At 37.4% G+C, this 20,347-nt stretch overlaps 1 protein-coding gene across 2 annotated transcripts in view; it reads left to right on the forward strand.

The window, feature by feature from the left end:
* The first annotated feature begins 3,843 nt into the window (after window positions 1-3,843).
* uvrag (UV radiation resistance associated gene) overlaps window positions 3,844-20,347 on the forward strand; it is a 331,183-nt gene continuing 314,679 nt past the window's right edge. For both annotated transcript variants that reach the window (XM_039744584.1, XM_039744585.1), the window contains exon 1: window positions 3,844-4,212. In XM_039744584.1, coding sequence (XP_039600518.1) covers window positions 4,102-4,212 — 111 coding nt within the window. In that variant the 5' untranslated portion in view covers window positions 3,844-4,101. The remainder of the gene's footprint in view (window positions 4,213-20,347) is intronic.

Consider the following 20,347-nt stretch of genomic DNA (forward strand, 5'->3'; position numbering starts at 1 on the left):
TTTAACTAAATTCTGAAAGGAGTTCTTCTAAATCTGCTGGGAATTCAAGTGTTATTTTTAACTTGAGCCTTTCTTGGTCTATACTCATTCATTTACTGTTAAAGATTTAGTTTATCAAGCTTTGCAATATTTTAATTGAATCTTACAGAGTGGAACTTAAAACAAATAATTAATGCATTCGTAATATACAAGACGTGTTTATCTGTACTAGTTAATTTAGCTCACAGTCTTTGGGAATAGACCCTACAGTATATTAGAATCATTGCTGCAAAGCAGGAACCAACATTAAGCAGGTGCCAGTCCAGAGACGCATGCATTACACAGTGCCCTGCAAATGTTTTACAGTACTTAGATTTTAACCCATCTTAGACTCCAGTTAAACGGCTCTTTGTTATCAACCAATTGCGTTAAATCCTGTCTCATAAGGCGTGAATAGATCACCTACCCTTTATCTTATTTTCCCAAAACAGGGAGTCACCACAATATGTATCACCTTCCTCCATTTTTTTGTCTTTAATGGATGTATTTCTTTCAGCCCTCCATTCCCTAAATCCTCCTCCTTTACTGGTCCTTCCTTCTTCCTTGCCTTTTCTCTTCTTCTTTTCTCTCTCCTGGAATGTCAGTTGCCAACACTCTTCTTATTGCATACTCTCTCTCGCTGCTTACCACATGCCTAAACCAGCACAGGATTTATTCCTGCAAATTTCTGCAGATGTTTCCCACTTGTACACATTACCTCATGTAGTCATTTTTAATCTTGTCCCTTCTCGTGAACTCTACTGACCACCAAACAATTCTGCAAAAATCAATCTTGATCTAAGCATTTTAGTCATGACCACTATATGTCAACCATACTTTACTGAACATACTTCCTGGACTTTACCCTGCAAAATCAGTATGTACTCTTCCATTTTAGGATGCAAGTTAAATTGTAAGATTCCAGAATAAACAAGATTAGGGGAGCAGGTAGAGGCTTTAGTTACAAGTGTCTGATCTTTGGAATGATCTCTCAGCAAAAACGTATATTACAACAATTTTGACAAGAACAGGCCATTCAGGTCAATAAACTTGCCAATTACTTAACTGACTTCATTTCTCTATAATGTCATTAAGTTACATTTAGCAAGGGTCCAAAGTACATGAGCCCTGTAGGGTCTCAATAGTTGAAAACAAGGCTGAACGCCCTTTATTATAACTTGCAATACTCATCTAATTCTTTGTTATTGATTGACACTTCATCTGGGGTTTGATTCCTGCATTGCACTTGATGGTGCCATCTTCTTATAAGTAAACAGACAAACTGATGGATAGTTTATAAATATAGTGTCAAACATAGGGGTATAGTATGTTTTTATATGGACTAATGGGTGTAGAAAGAAAATATTTAGATGTAGCACACCCTTGGATAAGAAATCAATGATGCAGAAGGGGGACACTAACCTCTCCTTAGACTCCACCACCTGCACTGCTTATCCCAGTTCTATGACCTAAAAGCAAGAAGACAATACTGCAACTTGAGGACAAACAATAGTGTTGCCTGATTCTATTTTTTTTTTATTTCTTTAATCGATAAACCCTTACTGCATTCATTATACAGAGCCAGCAGCAGGTACCCCAGATTTTGTCTGTGCTTTTCTCTCTTATCTTACAATATTGTTACTTCTATTACATCTATGACAATATCACTACATCTATGGGCTTTAATATGATTTTCGTTTCCTTTTCATCCTACAAGGTGTCAAATCAACCCTTGTCCATGCAATATCTCTTGGTAATGCTACATGGCATTACAGGGGTACTCATTCACCACTTTACACTTCACTGCCAAATTGTATGAACAGTCTTCTCTGTGTATGCCGCACTGCTCTGGGAGTAGCTGGAATACTGTCAAATATCACTTCTACTGAAGAACTCTGAGAGATATATAATTTGTTCAAATTTGTGTTGCCTTTTTTTCCTCTGACATCAAGCCTTTGGGACGTACTGTGCTTTTTTTGTTGTTGTAATATGTCCGACTAATAATACTGAATGACTGTTTTTATGTTTTCACTTCTGTGTTTCAAATGTTGATTAAGTGCAATTGAGAATGTTTTGTTACGTGTTTACTGGAATGTTTTGAAACTTTTAATAATATGAAAAGCATTCTGTTACAATACTGTTGTTGTTACTATGAGTACCTGTTAAGGCGAGTTTCCTGTTCAAATGCATCTTGTTGGATTTCTGGACCCTTAGGGCAAATGCTTTTAACACTATTACATTTTCCAGCATAAAGTAACATTGCCACAGTGAATTTCATAGACTGACTGTTTAGCTACAGTGCCTATAAAATGCACAGTATTCACCCCCTTGGAAGTTTAAAAAATATAATATTATACAACTTTGAATCACAATGGATTTAATTTTCCATTTTTAATATTGATCATCAAACTCTTTAATGCCAATGTGAAAACAAATCTCTGCAAAGTGGTCTAAATTATCTACAAATATAAAACACAAAATAATTGATTGCATATGTGCTCACTCACCCTTTTGAAGTAAGTATTTAGTAGATGCACCTTTGACAACAGGTCTCTATCAGCTTTGCACACCTGGACACCTCAATTTTTCCCCATTCTTGTAGTTTTGGCTTTATGCTTGGGATTATTATCTTGCTGGAAAACAAATCTTCCAAGGTGCAGATTTCTTGCAGACTACATCAGGTTTTCCACCAGGATTTTCCTGTATTTTGCTGCATTCATTTTTAGCCTCTACCCTCACAAGCCTTCCAAGTAATGTATCCTCACAGCCTGATGCTTCCACCACTGTGCTTCATGGCAGGGATGTGTGGTTCTGACAATGTACAATGGTTGACTTATGCCAATCATGGCGTTTAGTCTGATGGCCAAAAGCCCCCATTTTGGTCTCATCAGACCACAAACCTTCTTGTGACCGACTTCAGAGAATCCCAAGTACCTTCTGGCAAACTTCTAGCCAAAATGTCACTTGTGTTGTATATTTATGACATAAATTTATAAATTGAATATTGAAGAAATATTTGGTTAATTCTTTTTGTAAATTAAATGAAGGCAGGAATATAGAAATTTTATGTATAAGGGAAAACATGCCTGTCATTTTATATGCCTGGGGTCAAATCTGACCCCATTTCAACCAGAGGATTAAATTTTTAGCAAAACTTTTTAAATCATTGTGTATTACGAGTCATGTAGTCAGCCGTTACATTTTCATCATATTGTTGCAGGGAACAGGAGTTTAAAATGCAAGGTGAAACACTGGTTGCATGTAGAAATGTATGCTGTATATTACTTCTACAGAATAGTGGGCAAGGAGGGAATGACACGTAGATTGGTCATCAGTTCATCTCAACACACATTCTTGCACACATGCAGAATTATTCAGAAAGCCAGAGGCATGAATTAACCTAGCACGTACCTCATTAACTTGCTCTAGGAAAAAGTAGTGTCTGGGGAAATCCTAAATATGAAAAGGAAATTTCTTATTCTGTGGCAAAAATGAACTCGAACTGCCAATAAAATGCCATTCGAGGACAACGAACTAAAATGATTATTTCTTTTACCAGAGATGCACATGCCAATACTTTAGAAAGCGTGCCAGGTTAATTTCGCAACTCCACGAAATCAGGCCAAAATAACTCTTTCTAGTAGACCTCTCATTCTATTAAAAATTTGGATACCTACCGATTCCGTTATTCGCTAATAACGGCAAGTCTTTCGTTTGATTGACGTTTCAACCACCAATCAGAATTACACATTTTATTCCCGCCTGCCCACTTTGATTGAGCTTACGTAGTCCAATCAACATTCGCTACAGGTTGCGACAGCCCGGTTTAATGGTCAGGGGGTAGTAGATGATGGCTTCCTGAGTGAATCTTGCTTGTGTTTATTTCGTAGCAGTACCGACAGATTGGTGGCTTCCGTTAATGACAGGAATATAGATTTTGGATTATTTTAAGCCCACTCTTCTCCTCTTCGCTATCCTTGATTTATTTTTACGGGCCTATTTTTGCCTAACCAGTCTCTTCTGCAGAGCGGTAATGCGTTGTTGCTTTGAATGAGGCGGAAGTCCCGAGTCCCGTGAAGGAGGATGAACTCCATCACCGGCCGGGAGATCGGTGTTCCTGCAGCCGCTGTCAGTGTCACCAATCCCGGAGCTTCAGCCACACGGGCCCTGCACGTCGAACTCACCTCCCAGCAGGTCAGTCCTACGAAACTGCGTGAACTCCTACTTAGGGTGAACCTCTGATCTGAATCTGCGATTCCTAAACTGCAGACTGTTTGTCTCGAGTAGATAGGGATTTAGGAGACGGTGGCCTTACAGACTTTACACTATAGGTGCCTGGCATTTTTAGATTTACTTTTTCATTAGAGAATACACTGTTGCCGCGTCTGATCGCCTGGAAAGTTGATCAGTACTACTGTACTTCCCCTCTTCACCTTACCAGTGCAAGTGTGGACATGGCTCACCTGTAGCATTCAAGTAGTATGCCACCTGATCTCTGAAACCTTCAGTGTTGAAGTGTGTTAAATTGTAGTGCATTTGAAAGACTACTATCGGTTATTTTTTTCTTCGCTATGGTTGTTAAAAACCATTAAAATGCACATATAGCCCATCTAGGTTTGGCTCCTCTCTGAACGCCCCATCCTGCCTTGGTAAGCGCCGGAACCCATTAATAAGCTGCTATGATACAACTTAAACTAGAATGCATAGATTTGATTGTCTCAGTGAAAAATGGATACAAATATTATTAGCAGCATATTTCATAAGTTTTTTAATACCGAGATCGTTTGACAGCTGCAACTGCAACAGTGTAAGAAAGGGATGGTGCAACATATTTTAGACAATGTCCACAATTTTTTATTTACTCCGTTCAGTAATTCTTTAGCCATGCACAACAGCTTTAACAAATTTAGATCAGAGTACTGTATGTATCTGAAGGACATGTTTATTACATAATACCTCATTCATTTTACATTGTACGTTGTTTGATTTAAGTTATCAAATGCCAAGAACAGTTTCTGTCACAGTAACTCAATTGCTAGCATTCATTTCCAGGGGTGTTTCATGTCGCATATTAACCATACTGAATGTAACACAACAATTTGAAAGTATTTTACATTGCACCTTATTAGAAAAAGTTACTAAGACATCTTTTAAAAGCATAAAGTGTTAAGAAACTTTAAAGTGGCCACATGCTAATGAAAACTTGAATGATGTATTATTTTCATATTTCAAAACTCTGCCTGCTATAATTAATCATAAGTAAAATAAGATATTCAACAAAAAATTCAGTAAAAATTTAAACTTCTCTGAACTTTAATTTCATTTACTTTAAACCCAGTCTTGCATATGGTTTTTGACAATGACTCCATTTTCTTTCTGATTTGTGATATTTGTATTAATACTGTTAGGATGTCTTTCCTGCAATTTCACATTGAACCATGCAAGTTAAGAAAGTGGACAGACAGATGCTGGATTATCTTTAACATTGTGATGGCACTGCTGTTTTTTTTTTTTCTCTGTTTGGCAATGCTAGATTTAAAGGTTATATTTGTATGATAGAGAGGGTAACTGGTGTTTAGGTTTTTGAAGCAGAAAACAAATATAAGATAAAATGGCAAAATTCAAAGTTCAAAGCAGAAATCTCCCTTCACCGACCAGCTCTCTGTTAATGCAGTTTAAGAATAATACAGTGCCAAAAGTGTGCACACGTTTTTCATCTGTTGGAAGAGCATAGTTTAAAAATGTTTGCTCTTGTTAACACTGAAAGATGGGGCAATGAAAGAAATCATTACAAAGCTTTCCAACAGCAGTATGTTCTTATTCACAATGAGGGTATAGAGTACAGACACATTATAACATAAAAGAGCCTTATTTTTTATAAAAGTTAACCTATTCTGTAGGATTTGCACTCAAATAAGAGCACATCATGTTGCCCAGTCCAGGTTTCTTTGTATGAGAGACTTGTTAAATAGTATTTAGTGGACCTTTAAGGTATCTAATCCAGTTGTCAGTCTTGTTTGTCTTTCTGTAACAAACACACATTTAAACTCTTGTGTAAAAATCAGTTCAGCATCTAAGGTTAAGTAACCTGTTCACAGCTTTTGCTTTTCTCTAAAGGATATCAACAGAATTTAAGTACTGTACATTCATTCAAATCTCAACATTGTATTTCAGAAGTGGCAAGTCACCACATAAGTAAATGTAAATTTTAACTTAAATTTTAGATATGTTGAGAGAAACCCTCATGTTCAATGCACCCAAGACTAAAAAAACATTCTACAGTGACAATAATTTAATAACTTGAGTTATTAGTTTATGAAGATTAAGTTTCATAAAGATGAAAGAGCACCACTAGGTTAAAGCAGCTTATCTAGGTTTGGACATCTGACGTCAGTCAGTCAGTTAGTCATTTTCCAACCTACTATATCCTAACACAGGGTCATGGGGGTCTGCTGGAGTCAATCCCAGCCAGCACTCGGTGCAAGGCAGGAACAAATCCTGCCAGCCCATCGCAGGACACACACACACACACACACACACATACACACACACACACACACACACACACACACAGTCACCTGCTGACTAGAAGAACATCAACGAGATGATGGAACAGGCTGACACAAGTACAGGTATACAAGTATTGTTTTGGTCGCTGACCTTGTGCAAGCTTCATATGGAAAGTATAAACCAGGCTTTACTCCAACAGCATAAGGCAATATCTCGGCAATAAAAGGCAATAGACTCTTTTTTCTTTTTATTTATTTTTTGTTAAGTAACATAGGTATTTTAACTTCAAGAAAAGAAGTACTGAATTGCGTTCCCTTTGACAGAGAAATTAGCAGGAAAATATCTTTGTATTTGTGCACCAAGTATTGCCTCTCAGAGAATGTTCAGTACAGCTGGCAACATTGTGACCCCAGTGAGATGCTGCAGATAAAGAAGATATCCATCCATCCATTATCCAACCCGCTATATCCTAACTACAGGGTCACGGGGGTTTGCTGGAGCCAATCCCAGCCAACACAGGGCGCAAGGCAGGAAACAAACCCCAGGCAGGGCGCCAGCCCACCACAGGGTGCACACACGCACTCACACACCAAGCACACACTAGGGACATTAGGATCGCCAATCCACCTAACCTGCATGTCTTTGGACTATGGGAGGAAATCCACGCAGACACAGGGAGAACATGCAAACTCCACGCAGGGAGGACCCGACCACTGTGCCACCCTCATCTAAAGTCAGAGTCATTAAAATTGATTTAGCTCTATATATTTTTTTATTTTAATCTGTTACTGAGAGTTAGAGTACCTTGTTTACTGTAGCATTCTTTACATAAATTACACACAATACTAGCTCTAGAGTGTAAATATAAAAACATTTTTGAATCAATACTATTTGGCCATTGACAGTTGGGCATCTGATGTGTGGCAGTGGATGCTGCTGTGTAAATCTGTACGCTGTTAAATTCATTCAACTAGCAACAAGCATTGTCAAATCTGACTTGTCATTTCTCTCTTCATTTAGACCATGAAACAAGCACAAATGTATGCAAATATGACCTGCGTTGAAATTTGTTTAACAATTGTTGTATGATATTATGTTAAAAAGTGTGCTACAAAAAAAAAAGTGACCTTTTAAAAAGGTGGGTGGGCATTTGAAATGCTTTATAGTTTGTATGCGTCCAGGCAGAGGAAAGAACAGGAGCATGGGAAGGCTGACATTATGTTGTTGCATTATGCTGTGGCCAATTCCCTTAGTAAGGTGAAAGCTTCTGCTAAATGTTGTGATAATTGGAATGAGTTTAGATTAGTGGACTTTTTAAGAATTACCTGAGCAACACAAGAGTAGAAACAGAAGAATATTTTTACAAGTACTTTCTCTAATAAACAGTCAACCTGTTAATTATTTTAAATGGAAAGTAATATACTAACACACACACAAACCAAAAAACCTTTATTTTATGTAATACTTTTCTATAGTTATCACATTGCCAGGTTACATTACAAATGTAGAACTATAGTAAAATTTTATGCAAGTTGAGGACATGCAGGTTAAATCAACTAAGTGAGGCTGAAGTTAAGATTAAATCTCCATCACAGGGCCTTAAAGTACAGTTCCTTACGTGTAAAGTAACATGATTTAAAATGAAAAGAAGGCTTAGCATCCAGAAACAAACAACACTCCTGTCTTGATTTGTGTTGTTCCAATTATTCTTTTTACATATTTAGTCATGATTTTGAACATAGCTATAATGATGTACACCTCTGACACAGAAATTGCAAAAGTGCCAGACTTTGTTTTGGAATGTAAGTCTTGCATTGTAAGTGAAGTCCATTGTGCTATTGCTCTGTAATTTTTTACTAGCTGACATGTTTTTCTTTTTGCGTGCTTGATCAGACTGAATTGTACCGGCTATGCTGTTACTCAGTTACTTGCCTTGGCATCACTGCAACTCTCCAATGTGCGTTGTACTGGTGGTTTGAAGGGAGTTTTTATTTTATTTTTGTGTCTTTTCCAAAAGTAGTTTGTAGTTGCTATAATTGCAAAAGTTAATTTACTACTGTCTTGTGTGTTTAGACTTCCTGGTCTATTGTATATTGTTTGTGTATCAGCTTTCTTAATAACTTTTAAAATTTGCTATTTGAAAAGAAAATGTTATTTTTTTTTACTGAAGATAGGGACAAATATGTGAGAACCAGCTGGTAAGAGTATTGCAAAGTATCATAGTGTGAATTTTTTCATATAAAGGAATACTCCACCCAAAAATGATATGGGGTATGTAACATTAAAAAAAAAAAATGTGGATTGCAGTGATGGCTGAAAGAAGTTTTTTAATCTCATTTTTTCATGTAGTACAGAGCCAACAAAGGTTATGCTTTAGTGAAAGCAGTCAGTGACAAACGCTGGACAACAGTATCACAATGTCCATTTAGAAAAAAAAAAAAAATCTCACATTACTAATGTTGCATATTTGATGTCAGTTCATCCAGTTGTATATGGAAAATGAGCAAAATGCATGCATTTTTTGCTAAAATTTTTTTTAAAATGAATTCTTCCAGCAAAACAAATGTAGCCCACAACCCAGACCCATTTGATGTGGGTTCGTATTTTTGAATTTAAGATAGTAGTGTTAGCCAATGCATCATTGTGCTGTTTGTGAAATATCATGCATACTGTCCTGTCAGCATGTGTTACTAGATTAAGAAATGAGGCTTGTTTAAAAAAAAAAAAAACAAGACAAATTATTATTTTTTTTGTTTGCTAAGAATAATGCTAGAAATACAGGACTCTGGTCATCCTAGTATAAGTCCACATGAATAATGGGACAGTTTTTTTAGGGCAGTCCTTTCTTGTAGCATGGAGATGTTGGGACAGTGTTCAGCCACATCTCTGCTGACTGGTGAAAGAGCCCAGAACCACTTCACTTAATATGTGCTGTTTTTTTGGCATTTTAACATGAGAAACAGGGTTTCATTGAATTGTGTAATGCAGTTGATCAATTTGGAATTATAGTACAAAGTGTGTGTATTTTAAGCCAGCTTCCCAGCACTGGTTTGTCTTAGGAAACACATGCAAGTGGACAGTAGACTTGGCTCTTTCAAAAATTTAAGATTTTGATAAAAAAAAAAAAAGTACCGTGTTCAGTTCAGTTCAGATTTATTGTAATGTGTACAAAGTGCAATTTTTGACCAACATATACAGTACATCCGGAAAGTATTCACAGTGTATCACTTTTTCCACATTTTGTTATGTTACAGCCTTATTCCAAAATGGATAACATTTTTTTCCACAGAATTCTACACACAATATCCCATAATGACAACATGAAAAAAGTTTACTTGAGGTTTTGCAAATATATTAAAAATAAAAAAACTGAGAAATCACATGTACAGGGTGCGCACAAAGTCTGTATACCTCTATCTTTAGGAGCATTTACAGGAATAACCAAGACAGTTTGGTTCCTGTGGACATCAGCTCAAGTCTTCCCGGTATTTCGAGGTGTGTTTCCAACATCCTGTCTGGTGCTGCCACCTGCTGCTGCTCAAGAAATTGCAACAACGTGGTGGTTGTTCCAAGACAAAGCAATGGGTCACACAAGTGTTTTTTCATGATTGAAGAGCGTTTGGTGGCCACTGTGTGGGTTCATGAGCGGCCTGTTACTTGGAAATTGATCAAAAATGTCATTGGTGACTTTGTTGTGTGTTTTGGGAAGGCATCGCCGACAAATTGGATGTTGTTGCAGTGGGAGAAGAAGGCTTTTGCAACAGGCAGCGTTCGAGATGCGCCGTGAAGTGGAAGACCATCCACAAGGCATGAAACATGTGCAGATGTGGCAGAGTCTGTCCAACGATTCCCAAAGAAATCCACTCGTAAACGTGCTGCTGAGATGGGAATAGCGGAATGGACAATGTGAAAACACATCAAACAGGACTTGCAAATGAAATGTTGGCGTCCATTGCACATTAACGAGTTATCAGATGCTGACTTGGACAGACGTCAAGATGCTTATGATCTGATGCTGCACCAATTTCCAACAAATGCTGAGAAGGAAAAGGTTATGTTCTCTGACGAGTGCGCGATTTATCGCAGCTCCCGCAATCGAAACGTGTTTTCAAAATCCTCCAAAAGATAGGGGTATACGGACTTTATGCACACCCTGTGCATCAGTATTCACAGCCTTTGCTCAATACTTTGTCGATGCACCTTTGGCAGCAATTACAGCCTCAAGTCTTTTTGAATATGATGCCACAAGCTTGGCACAACTATCCTTGGCAAGTTTCGCCAATTCCTCTTTGCACTACCTCTCAAGCTCCATCAGGTTGGATGGGAAGCATCGTCGCACAGCCATTTTAAGATCTCTCCAGAGATGTTCAATCAGATTCAAGCCCGGTCTCTGGCTGGGCCACTCAAGGACATTAACTGTCCTGTCCTGTCTTGGAGGTCTACAGACAATTCTTTTGACTTCATGCTTGGTTTGTGCTCTGACATGAACTCTCAACTGTGGGACCTTATATAGACAGGTGTGTGCCTTTCCAAATCATGTCCAATCAACTGAATTTACCACAGCCGGACTCCAATTAAGCTGCAGAAACACCTCAAGGATGATCAGGGGAAACAGGATGCACCTGAGCTCAATTTTGAGCTTCATGGCAAAGGCTGTGAATACTTATGTACATGTGCTTTCTCAATTTTTTTATTTTGAATAAATTTGCAAAAACCTCAAGTAAACATTTTTCATGTTGTCATTATGGGGTGTTGTGTGTAGAATTCTGAGGAAAAAATGAATTTAATCCATTTTGGAATAAGGCTGTAACATAACAAAATGTGGAAAAAGTGCTGCTCTGTGAATACTTTCCGGATGCACTGTATCTCGCAACCACTCATTGATGTTGTGAATATCACTCTGTAGGTTATGTAAAACTCATGTATCATCACAATGTTTTCCACACAACTTAGAGTAATTATTACACAGCCTGCATTGCATGAAGAAAGAAGATGGCACAGAGTTGATGGAGTAAGTTGTGGATGAAGTGCAAAATGCTAGAAGGTGCCAAAGGTAAATTCACAGAGCTTTTCTCATATTTAAAATAGCAGCCTTTATGGCAAGTGTGGTGCTGTGCAGTACTATTGATTACACTTCTTTAATACACACTTAATTGTGGAAGCACTGTATGTGATTAACATTCATCATCCTTGTAAGTTACTGATAAACTGGGCCCTGACGCCAGGATGTTTTTATTCCTTGCTTGAGCCAGAGTTGACCAGTTTTAACCTTGTAAGTTTCTGCCAGGCGGTATGCTCAAAATGTTGCAACAGACAAATCAGACCTGACAGTGTTTGAAAATGACACAATATATGTTTTTCTTTGCTTGATGATTACATATATCCTAGGAGGAAGCTGGGAGGACTGAGGCAACATGTAATTTGACCATATGTGAGGTTCACTATAAGCAAAAAAAATCATATGATATGATTATGCATTTACCATCAACTATTGTGTCTGTATACTGACAGCTCTCTTGCTATATTAGACAATTGGCACACTTTTGTACAGAACTGCATTATTAGTTCCAAAACAATGGCATGGCAGGACATAACTGACCAGTATTTCCCAACTCGGGGCTATCCATACTATTTAGGCAAACAGGCTATTGCCTAGATAATAAAATTGGGGGAAGGCATTTTTGTGAAAAGTACAGACCCCGACTTATGAAAACTATGCCTCAGTGCAATTGTCTGACTAACATTAACATGAATATATTGTTTTTGTATACTAGCATTCGATGACCTACATGAGCACTTTGCAGGTGGTCTTTCAGATCCCAGCTTCTCAGAGGCTGTTTGCTGAATGTCCTCATTTCTTTATTTTCTTCTAGTGCATACATATAGTTTTATTTCTGTTTTCGTATATTTTCCATTTTAGGAAACTTGGTTCTTTATCTTATTTTGCATCCTTACTTTGACATTGGATTGAAGCAGACTTTAAATCGATACATTTATTTTTTTCACTTCTTCCTTTAATTTGCAAGCACTGTGCATTGCTATTACAATTGCTTCTGGTCAGTATACACTTTACAACCATGGAATTTCTTTAACTGCATTTTTAATACTGTATATACTATGTCTGTTTTATTATGATAATGGTGATTATTATTACTATTATTTTTATTATTAATACTCTATATTAGTATTAGCATGAATTGTTTCTAAAATTAGTGAACATTTTAGACAAGCCCTTTCACACAAGCTGGTGGTAATTTGTGTTGTTTATATTATACTGTATATGTGATATACACTCATTGGTCATTTTATTAGGTATACCTGTTCATCTGCTTGTTAATGTAAATATGCAATCAGCCAATCACATGGCAGCAACTAAATGCATGTAGACTTTGTCAAATCAACCTGCTGAAGTTCAAACCGAGCATCCAGAATGAGAAAGAAAGGTGATTTAAGTGACTTCAAACTTGGCATGGTTCTTGGTATCGGATGGGTTGGTCTGAGTATTTCAGAAGGTGCTCATCTATTGGGATTTTCATAACGACCATCTCTAGGGTTTACAGAGAATGGTCCGAAAAAGGGAAAATATCCAATGAGTGGCAGTTGTCTGCTTGAAAAGGCCATGTTGATGTCACAGGAGAATGGCCAGACTGGATCAAGCAGATAGAAAGGCAACAGTAACTCGAACAACCAGATGTATGCAGAAGAGCATCTTTCAATGTGCATCACACCGAACCTTGAAGTAGTTGGGCTACAGCAGCAGGAGACCACACCTGGTGCCACTTCCTTCAGTTATGAACAGACAGCTGAGGCTACAATGTGCACTGGCTCACCAAAATTTGACAATAGTAGATTGGAGAAAACATTGCCAGATCTGATGAATCTCGATTTCTGCTGTGACATTTGCATGTTAGGGTCAGAATTTGGCATCAAAAACATCAAAGTATGGATCCATCCTCGTGTATCAACAGCTCAGTCTGGTGGTGTGATGGTGTAGGGGATTTTTTTTGGTACACTTTGGGCCCCTTAGTACCAATTGAACATTGTTTAAATGCTGGTTACTTTGGTGCCAGAACAATGAATGAAATGTAAAGTGCATCTCTTTATCATTTAGGCCACCCACTCATCAGAATATCTACTTGCCTTCCCTTTGCCTTCTTTTACCACTTTTAGTTAATGGGGTTGACTCTTCTCCTTCTCCTTTTTTTTCCCCCTCTCTTAAAATCGGTAATAGCAGACACAACTCTTCATCCATCAGTAGACTCTCACTTCCTCTGCTGTGACTCCTCCTACTGACAAGGAGAATCTCAACATTCCAATTGAACAGGCTGAAGCAGGTATGAATGAGTTTTGGTTGTTGTCAGTGTCAAAGAGGGCAGCCATAGTCACACCCGGAAACAGTTTGTGCCAAATGGGAACAGAAAAAAGATGGAAGTCTGTTTGAAGGGTTACTACAACCCAGTACCAACTAAAGGGGCTAATGCAACCAACCCTTCAAAGACTAACACATGAGTCAATATAAAGAATTTCAAGAGGCAGGTATCATATTTTTAAAATATGGAAACATTAATCAGCATAAGCCTATACACTGTTGCGTTTGAAGTAGGGATGTGAAGTTTGTTTTTGTCTACATGACAGGTTAAAATGTTTTTTGTAGTCAGTTCAATGTATTAAGATGGGTCTGTTTTATATTTTATCAGTTTTATTTGGATACTTTTTTTTTTAAAACTTGGAATGAAGTGTGCTGTTGTAGTGCATTAGTTTCTTTTATTTTATTAAATACGATTTTTAAAGTGATGTATTTCATTACATTTTCTGCATAATGTAAGGCACTATAACTTTTCAGTGCTTCAGAGCATGTATTTGGTAGGTCAGGACTCTTTTTCAGATGAACAACAGCACACTTCACAGAAAAGCATATTGCCATTATAATCTTCCTTTCAAAAAATTTGGAAGTTACAAAGACAGTATAGTCTGTTTACATAAAAATGAAATGTATACTGTTTGCATTTATTGATAGCCTTTATGTGTGTTAATGGTGTGTTTTGTATCTTACTTTTGTGACCTATTGCACTCCCTTCTTTTAAATGTAAGGTTTATTTACTGTTTGCAAAGACCACCTTAATGTTCTTTTTACTTGAATGCTTATTTTGTTAATTTTATGCATTTTAAGCTGTTTACAAAAGATTGCACTACTTATTTAACTAAGATTTAATGACATTTATAACATTTCATTTCACTACCTCAGTAACAGTATTTGTTTTGTTCAATGACTGGATTTAAATTTTTTTATTGTTTACAGAATGTTACAGTTACCGGTTACAAAAGACTGCAGTACCTGAATTTGCATTTAATGACAGTAGTCCTAGGGTGTTGTACCATGTTAGCCATTAAGAATGCAGTGAGAAGTCAAGCAAAATAACACCTTTTATTGGCTAACTAAAAAGATTACAATATGCACTCTTTTGAGGCATCTCCGGCCCCTTCTTCAGGCAAGATGTATTTGTCTGTTATTTGTATTCTTCAAAGTAAGATTTTAATAAATACAGAATTGCAATTTATTTTAAATATTTTTTTTTATTTAGTTTATATACTGTATTGGGTGTCGAAAATTGTATTGAATTTCAATACTTTATATCTTGCCTGAAGAAGGGGCCTGAGTTGCCTCAGAAGCTTGCATATTGTATTCTTTTTAGTTAGCCAATAAAAGGTGTCATTTTGCTTGACTTCTCATTACATCCATAATGCCTAACATGGTACAACACCCTAGTACTAAATACTTTTCTTAGTATAGTATTGAGGTTTGAAATTTTGGTATTGTGACAAATCTAAACTATAGTACTAACTGTAGTTTATATTATATAATACTAACTGTTCCCCATTATTTGTTAGCATATCACTTTGTACCTTTTAAAAGGTGTCTTTGGATAAAGCCATTTGCTAAATAATAATTTTGAACCACTAAGTGGTCCTTCAAATTTGATGATGCTATCAGTCGTTCTCTATCTGAAATAAACAAAGGCTCACACTGTGCCAGTTTATAAAAAACAGAGGCAATCCATTGAATATTGTTCAGATATTATCCAGCCCACTGCTGATAATGAATGAGTTGAATAGCAATGAATTTTTTTGGATTTCTGGGAGCATGAAATGAATATTGACTATATGTAACAATTTTGACCAGATGCATGCAATTTTTGACAGTTGTTTTCTTTTATTTAACAAAATTCCCACAGTTTGCAATAGGCACAACATAATAGAATGCAAAGCTTGTGTAGTTCCACTTTCTCTGGTCACATCAGCCTGTGCACACAGAGGCCCTAATTGTCACCTGTGCAGAAAGTATAAATCAGCCTTGAAGCAAACATAACAGCAGAATTTCAGATATCATCGAACTATACACTGGCAATCTCTTTCTGCCGAAAGGGAGGCTCCATGGAACAGAGGACATTAGAAGAGGAAATTTATTCTCTCAATTTGAACAGAATGCCCAGTTTTGAAATCGGCTATTGCTGCGCAACTATAACGTGCTGTTTTTGAACGTGAAGTATGAATGTAAGATTTGCAATGTTGTACTGTATGGTTGCAATATGTAGGATAAATGTTAGAGATATTTAGCATGATGCATTGCTGATTAGGGCTGCCACAGTCATACATTTTAGTTGACAATTATCCATTTTCATCCATTTTCTAACCCACTGAATCCGAATACAGGGTCACGGGGGTCTGCTGGAGCCAATCGCAGCCAACACAGGGCACAAGGCAGGAACCAATCCTGGGCAGGGTGCCAACCCACCGCAGGACACACACAAACACACCCACACACCAAGCACACACTAGGGCCAATTTAGAATCACCAATCCACCTAACCTGCATGTAGTTGAATTGTGGGAGGAAACCGGAGCGCCCGGAGGAAACCCACGCAGACACGGAGAGAACATGCAAACTCCACGCAGGGAGGACCCGGAAAGCGAACCCAGGTCCCCTAACTGCGAGGCAGCAGCGCTACCACTGCGCCACCGTGCCGCCCTAGTTGACAATTATTTGTCATGCAAATCATTGCGATTAACGATTTGTCATTTTGTGTTCATTGTATGCCACCATTATGGAGTAATGAAAATAAAACACATACACCTTATAAAGAAGAAGAGCCATTTATTGGCACATAACATTAGAACATATAAATATAAATTGCATTTTTATTTGCCTTTCAGCCCGAGTAAAACAAAAAGTATATAGAGCAGATATGACATATATAACAATAACCAAGGTACCAGGTTTCCTCCCACAGTCCAAAGACATGCAGGTTAGGTGGATTGGCGATCCTAATGTCCCTAGTGTGTGCTTGGTGTGTGAGTGCGTGTGTGCACTCTGTGGTGGGCTGGCGCCCTGCCTGGGGTTTGTTTCCTGCCTTGCGCCCTGTTTTGGCTGGGATTGGCTCCAGCAAACCCCCGTGACCCTGTAGTTAGGATATAGCGGGTTGGATAATGGATGGATGGATATCTTCTTTATCTGCAGCATCTCACTGGGGTCACAATGTTGCCGGCTGTACTGAACATTCTCTGAGAGGCAATACTTGGTGCACGAATACAAAGATATTTTCCTGCTAATTTCTCTGTCAAAGAAAACGCAATTCAGTACTTCTTTTCTTGAAGTTAAAATACCTATGTTACTTAACAAAAAATAAATAAAAAGAAAAAAGAGTCTATTGCCTTTTATTGCCGAGACATTGCCTTATGTTGTTGGAGTAAAGCCTGGTTTATACTTTCCATGTGATGGTTGCACAAGGTCAGCGACCAAAACAATACTTGGATACCTGTACTTGTGTCAGCCTGTTCCATCATCTCGTTGATGTTCTTCTAGTCAGCAGGTAACAGTGTTTGGTTAGTGTCACATACCTAACAATATTGCAGCAGTGGAAATGAGAATGATCAAGAGTTGTGCCTGTTATTACTGGCTTTAAGAAGTAAAAGGGAAGTTGAAGTGCCAATCTTAGATCCAATAACCAGAAAAAGGTTAAGGGAGTGCGGGTACAATATTCTTGTGAGTGGCTGACCTACATGATGAAGAAATGCATTTCGAATATTTTTGTTTGTTTGTGTTGTGCTTTAATGAAATGCTGCATCATATTCAGCCCTTTGTTCATCATTCTGACAGGCATGTAACCAACCTCTCCTAGAAATGCATCACTTGGAAAGTCCAGTGCACATGAGTGTGTTGCTGTATCTGCTGTCATTTTCTCCTTGTAGCTCTCACAAGCAATGTGGGCACATCACGTCAAAGAGTAGTTAATAAAAGTTATAAGTATTCATATTATCCTGCATGGAGGTAAATTTAATCTGGCCAGGTTAGGGCCACGAGGAACCATGTGATCATCATAGCAGCACCGGGTGTCTTTGTCTGTCTTTTTGTGTTAAATTTGTTGTCACCCTGCAAAGTCATATAACATATAAACAGGAAGAGGTTCTGAATATCAGTGGCAACCACTGTCATTCTAATGTGCTTGCTGGCAAAGTTGACAAATTGAAGCTGTTAATAGGTACTAAAACGAGAATTTTCTTTTTCATCTGCTCTGTGCTTTTACTACTATGCAGCTGTTAAATGATGCTCATCATGCCTTCTCCTGTGGCCCACTTGGTAATTCTGACCATTCTATGATTCATTTTATTCCTGCTTACAAATAAAAGCTAAAAACTGTGATGTCGGTAAAAAGAACAATTAGAAAGTGGACCAGCAAGGCAACAAATGCCTTGAGCATAGGGAAAGTGCTATATAAATAAAATATTATTATTATTATTATTGAGGAGCTTTTCCTGCACAGACTGGAGTGGCTTCAAAACTGCCACCTCCAACATACATGAATACACTGATGTTGTAACTTCATATATTAGTTTTTGTGAAGATGTTTGTAATTCATCAAAAACAATTGCGAAGTTTAGCAATGATAAGCTTTGGTTCACCCCAGAGCTTAGATGACTGTGCCAGGACAAAGAGTGTGCTTTCAGATCTGGCAATCGTGAGGAATACAAGAAAGCCAAATATATAGTATTTTGATCAAAGTTGCAAAAAGAAAGTACTCGCATAAGCTGCAAAAGGAACAATTGTTTGTACTGTAAATGACAGTGCATCACTCTGGAGAGGCCTTAAACGGGTTGCTAATTACAAGAAACAAACATCATACAGTTCTGCTGATCCCAGTCTGGCTAATCAGTTAAATCAGTTTTTACCGTTGCATTGAAAGACAGACCAGTTGACTACAGTATTTGCAGACCTTTTCAACCAATCTCTGGATCTTTGCACAGTTCCTGCCTGCTTCAAGCTCTCCACTATTATTCCAATAGCAAAAAAATAATCAAAGGTCACAGGCCTAAATGACTACAGACCAGTAACTTGAATCTCTGTGGTAATGAAGACCTTTGAACGCCTTACTCTGAATTACCTCAAGAATGCTACAAAAGACTTCCTGGACCCATTTCAGTTTGCAAACTGAGCCAACCGGCCTGTGGATGATGCAGTGAATTAAGGTCTAAGCTTAATTTACCAACACCTTTAGTACTAGGGTGTTGTACCGGTTTAGCCAGGCAGATCTTGCCTGAAGAAGGGGCCCGAGTTGCCTCGAAAGCTTGCATATTGTAATCTTTTTAGTTAGCCAATAAAAGGTGTCATTTTACTTGACTTCTCATTACTAACACCTTGATAAGCCAGGGGTATATGTGAGGATCTTGTTTGTGGACGTTTGCTCTGCTTTCAATACATTCATCCTAGTTGAGTCTGCAACTTTCACTTTTCCTGTAATCAGACATTTATTTCCCTTACTGTTTTTGCCATGGCACCAAGCCACCTTATGTAGGGCCATGTTGTCTTTGCAGTTTGGCTTTTTTGTACCAGAAGGACAGGCCAATAATATTATATACATACTGTAGATGCTGTCCAATACTAACAATATGTATGTTCTTAAATTTGATAATATCTAGTTTGTAATTTTTTTTTTTTACCTTTCCCCACTATTTCACCAGGGCAACATCAGGTAACTCTACTAGTATATGTAAGCACACAAAAAATACATTTTTTTTTAGCTTTAGGGTAGTAGAATTTTTAGGATCCCCTAAAGAATATTTAACCTGGTCTGTTATACAGTATATTAGCCTGGAACATACTCATCATTGACCTCTTTTAGGAATCTTTAAATTAAAACTGGTGTTGCAATGTGTGTATTGTATTTCATTTTGATTATGCAATCCCAGCGATATCTTCAAAGCTACAGTATTCTTCAAAGCTACAGTATTATTTATAAACATTATACAAACAGTGTACATATAACTCTGATAGATTAAGTTTCAATTGCATGACTCTTCTTTATTAGAAGTTCTTTGTGTATGAGAGAGAGCTTGAGCTTACAGAAACCTTTTAAAATGACTTACTTGAATTGTTTCTCTTAAGCTAATTACTGCCATGAAAATACTTATATAAATGTGATTTACTCAAAGCGTTAAGCTGGTTGAGAATCTCATGACTTAGATTTGATGTTAATTCGTAAATTTTATTCTTTTAAGCTTTTTCTTGAAATAGAAATAATGTACATTTACTAATGCTGAAAGTAATTCCTGATTCAATAAAAAACATACATTTTTAACTATGCTAATCTGACTTTGTGGTGCAAGAATTCCTTAATATTAATAACGGCAAACAAAGTGGACTTTCTCTTGAAATATTTGTTTTATTTGTTATGATTAAAACCTATTGTGTTACAAAATTCTGACATAATAAGCTAATTATTTATACTCTGCTTGTAATTGTTTTAATACGTTCTTACTGACATATA

The sequence above is a fragment of the Polypterus senegalus genome, chromosome 2 (assembly GCF_016835505.1).
Source record: "Polypterus senegalus isolate Bchr_013 chromosome 2, ASM1683550v1, whole genome shotgun sequence".
NCBI lineage: Eukaryota > Metazoa > Chordata > Cladistia > Polypteriformes > Polypteridae > Polypterus > Polypterus senegalus.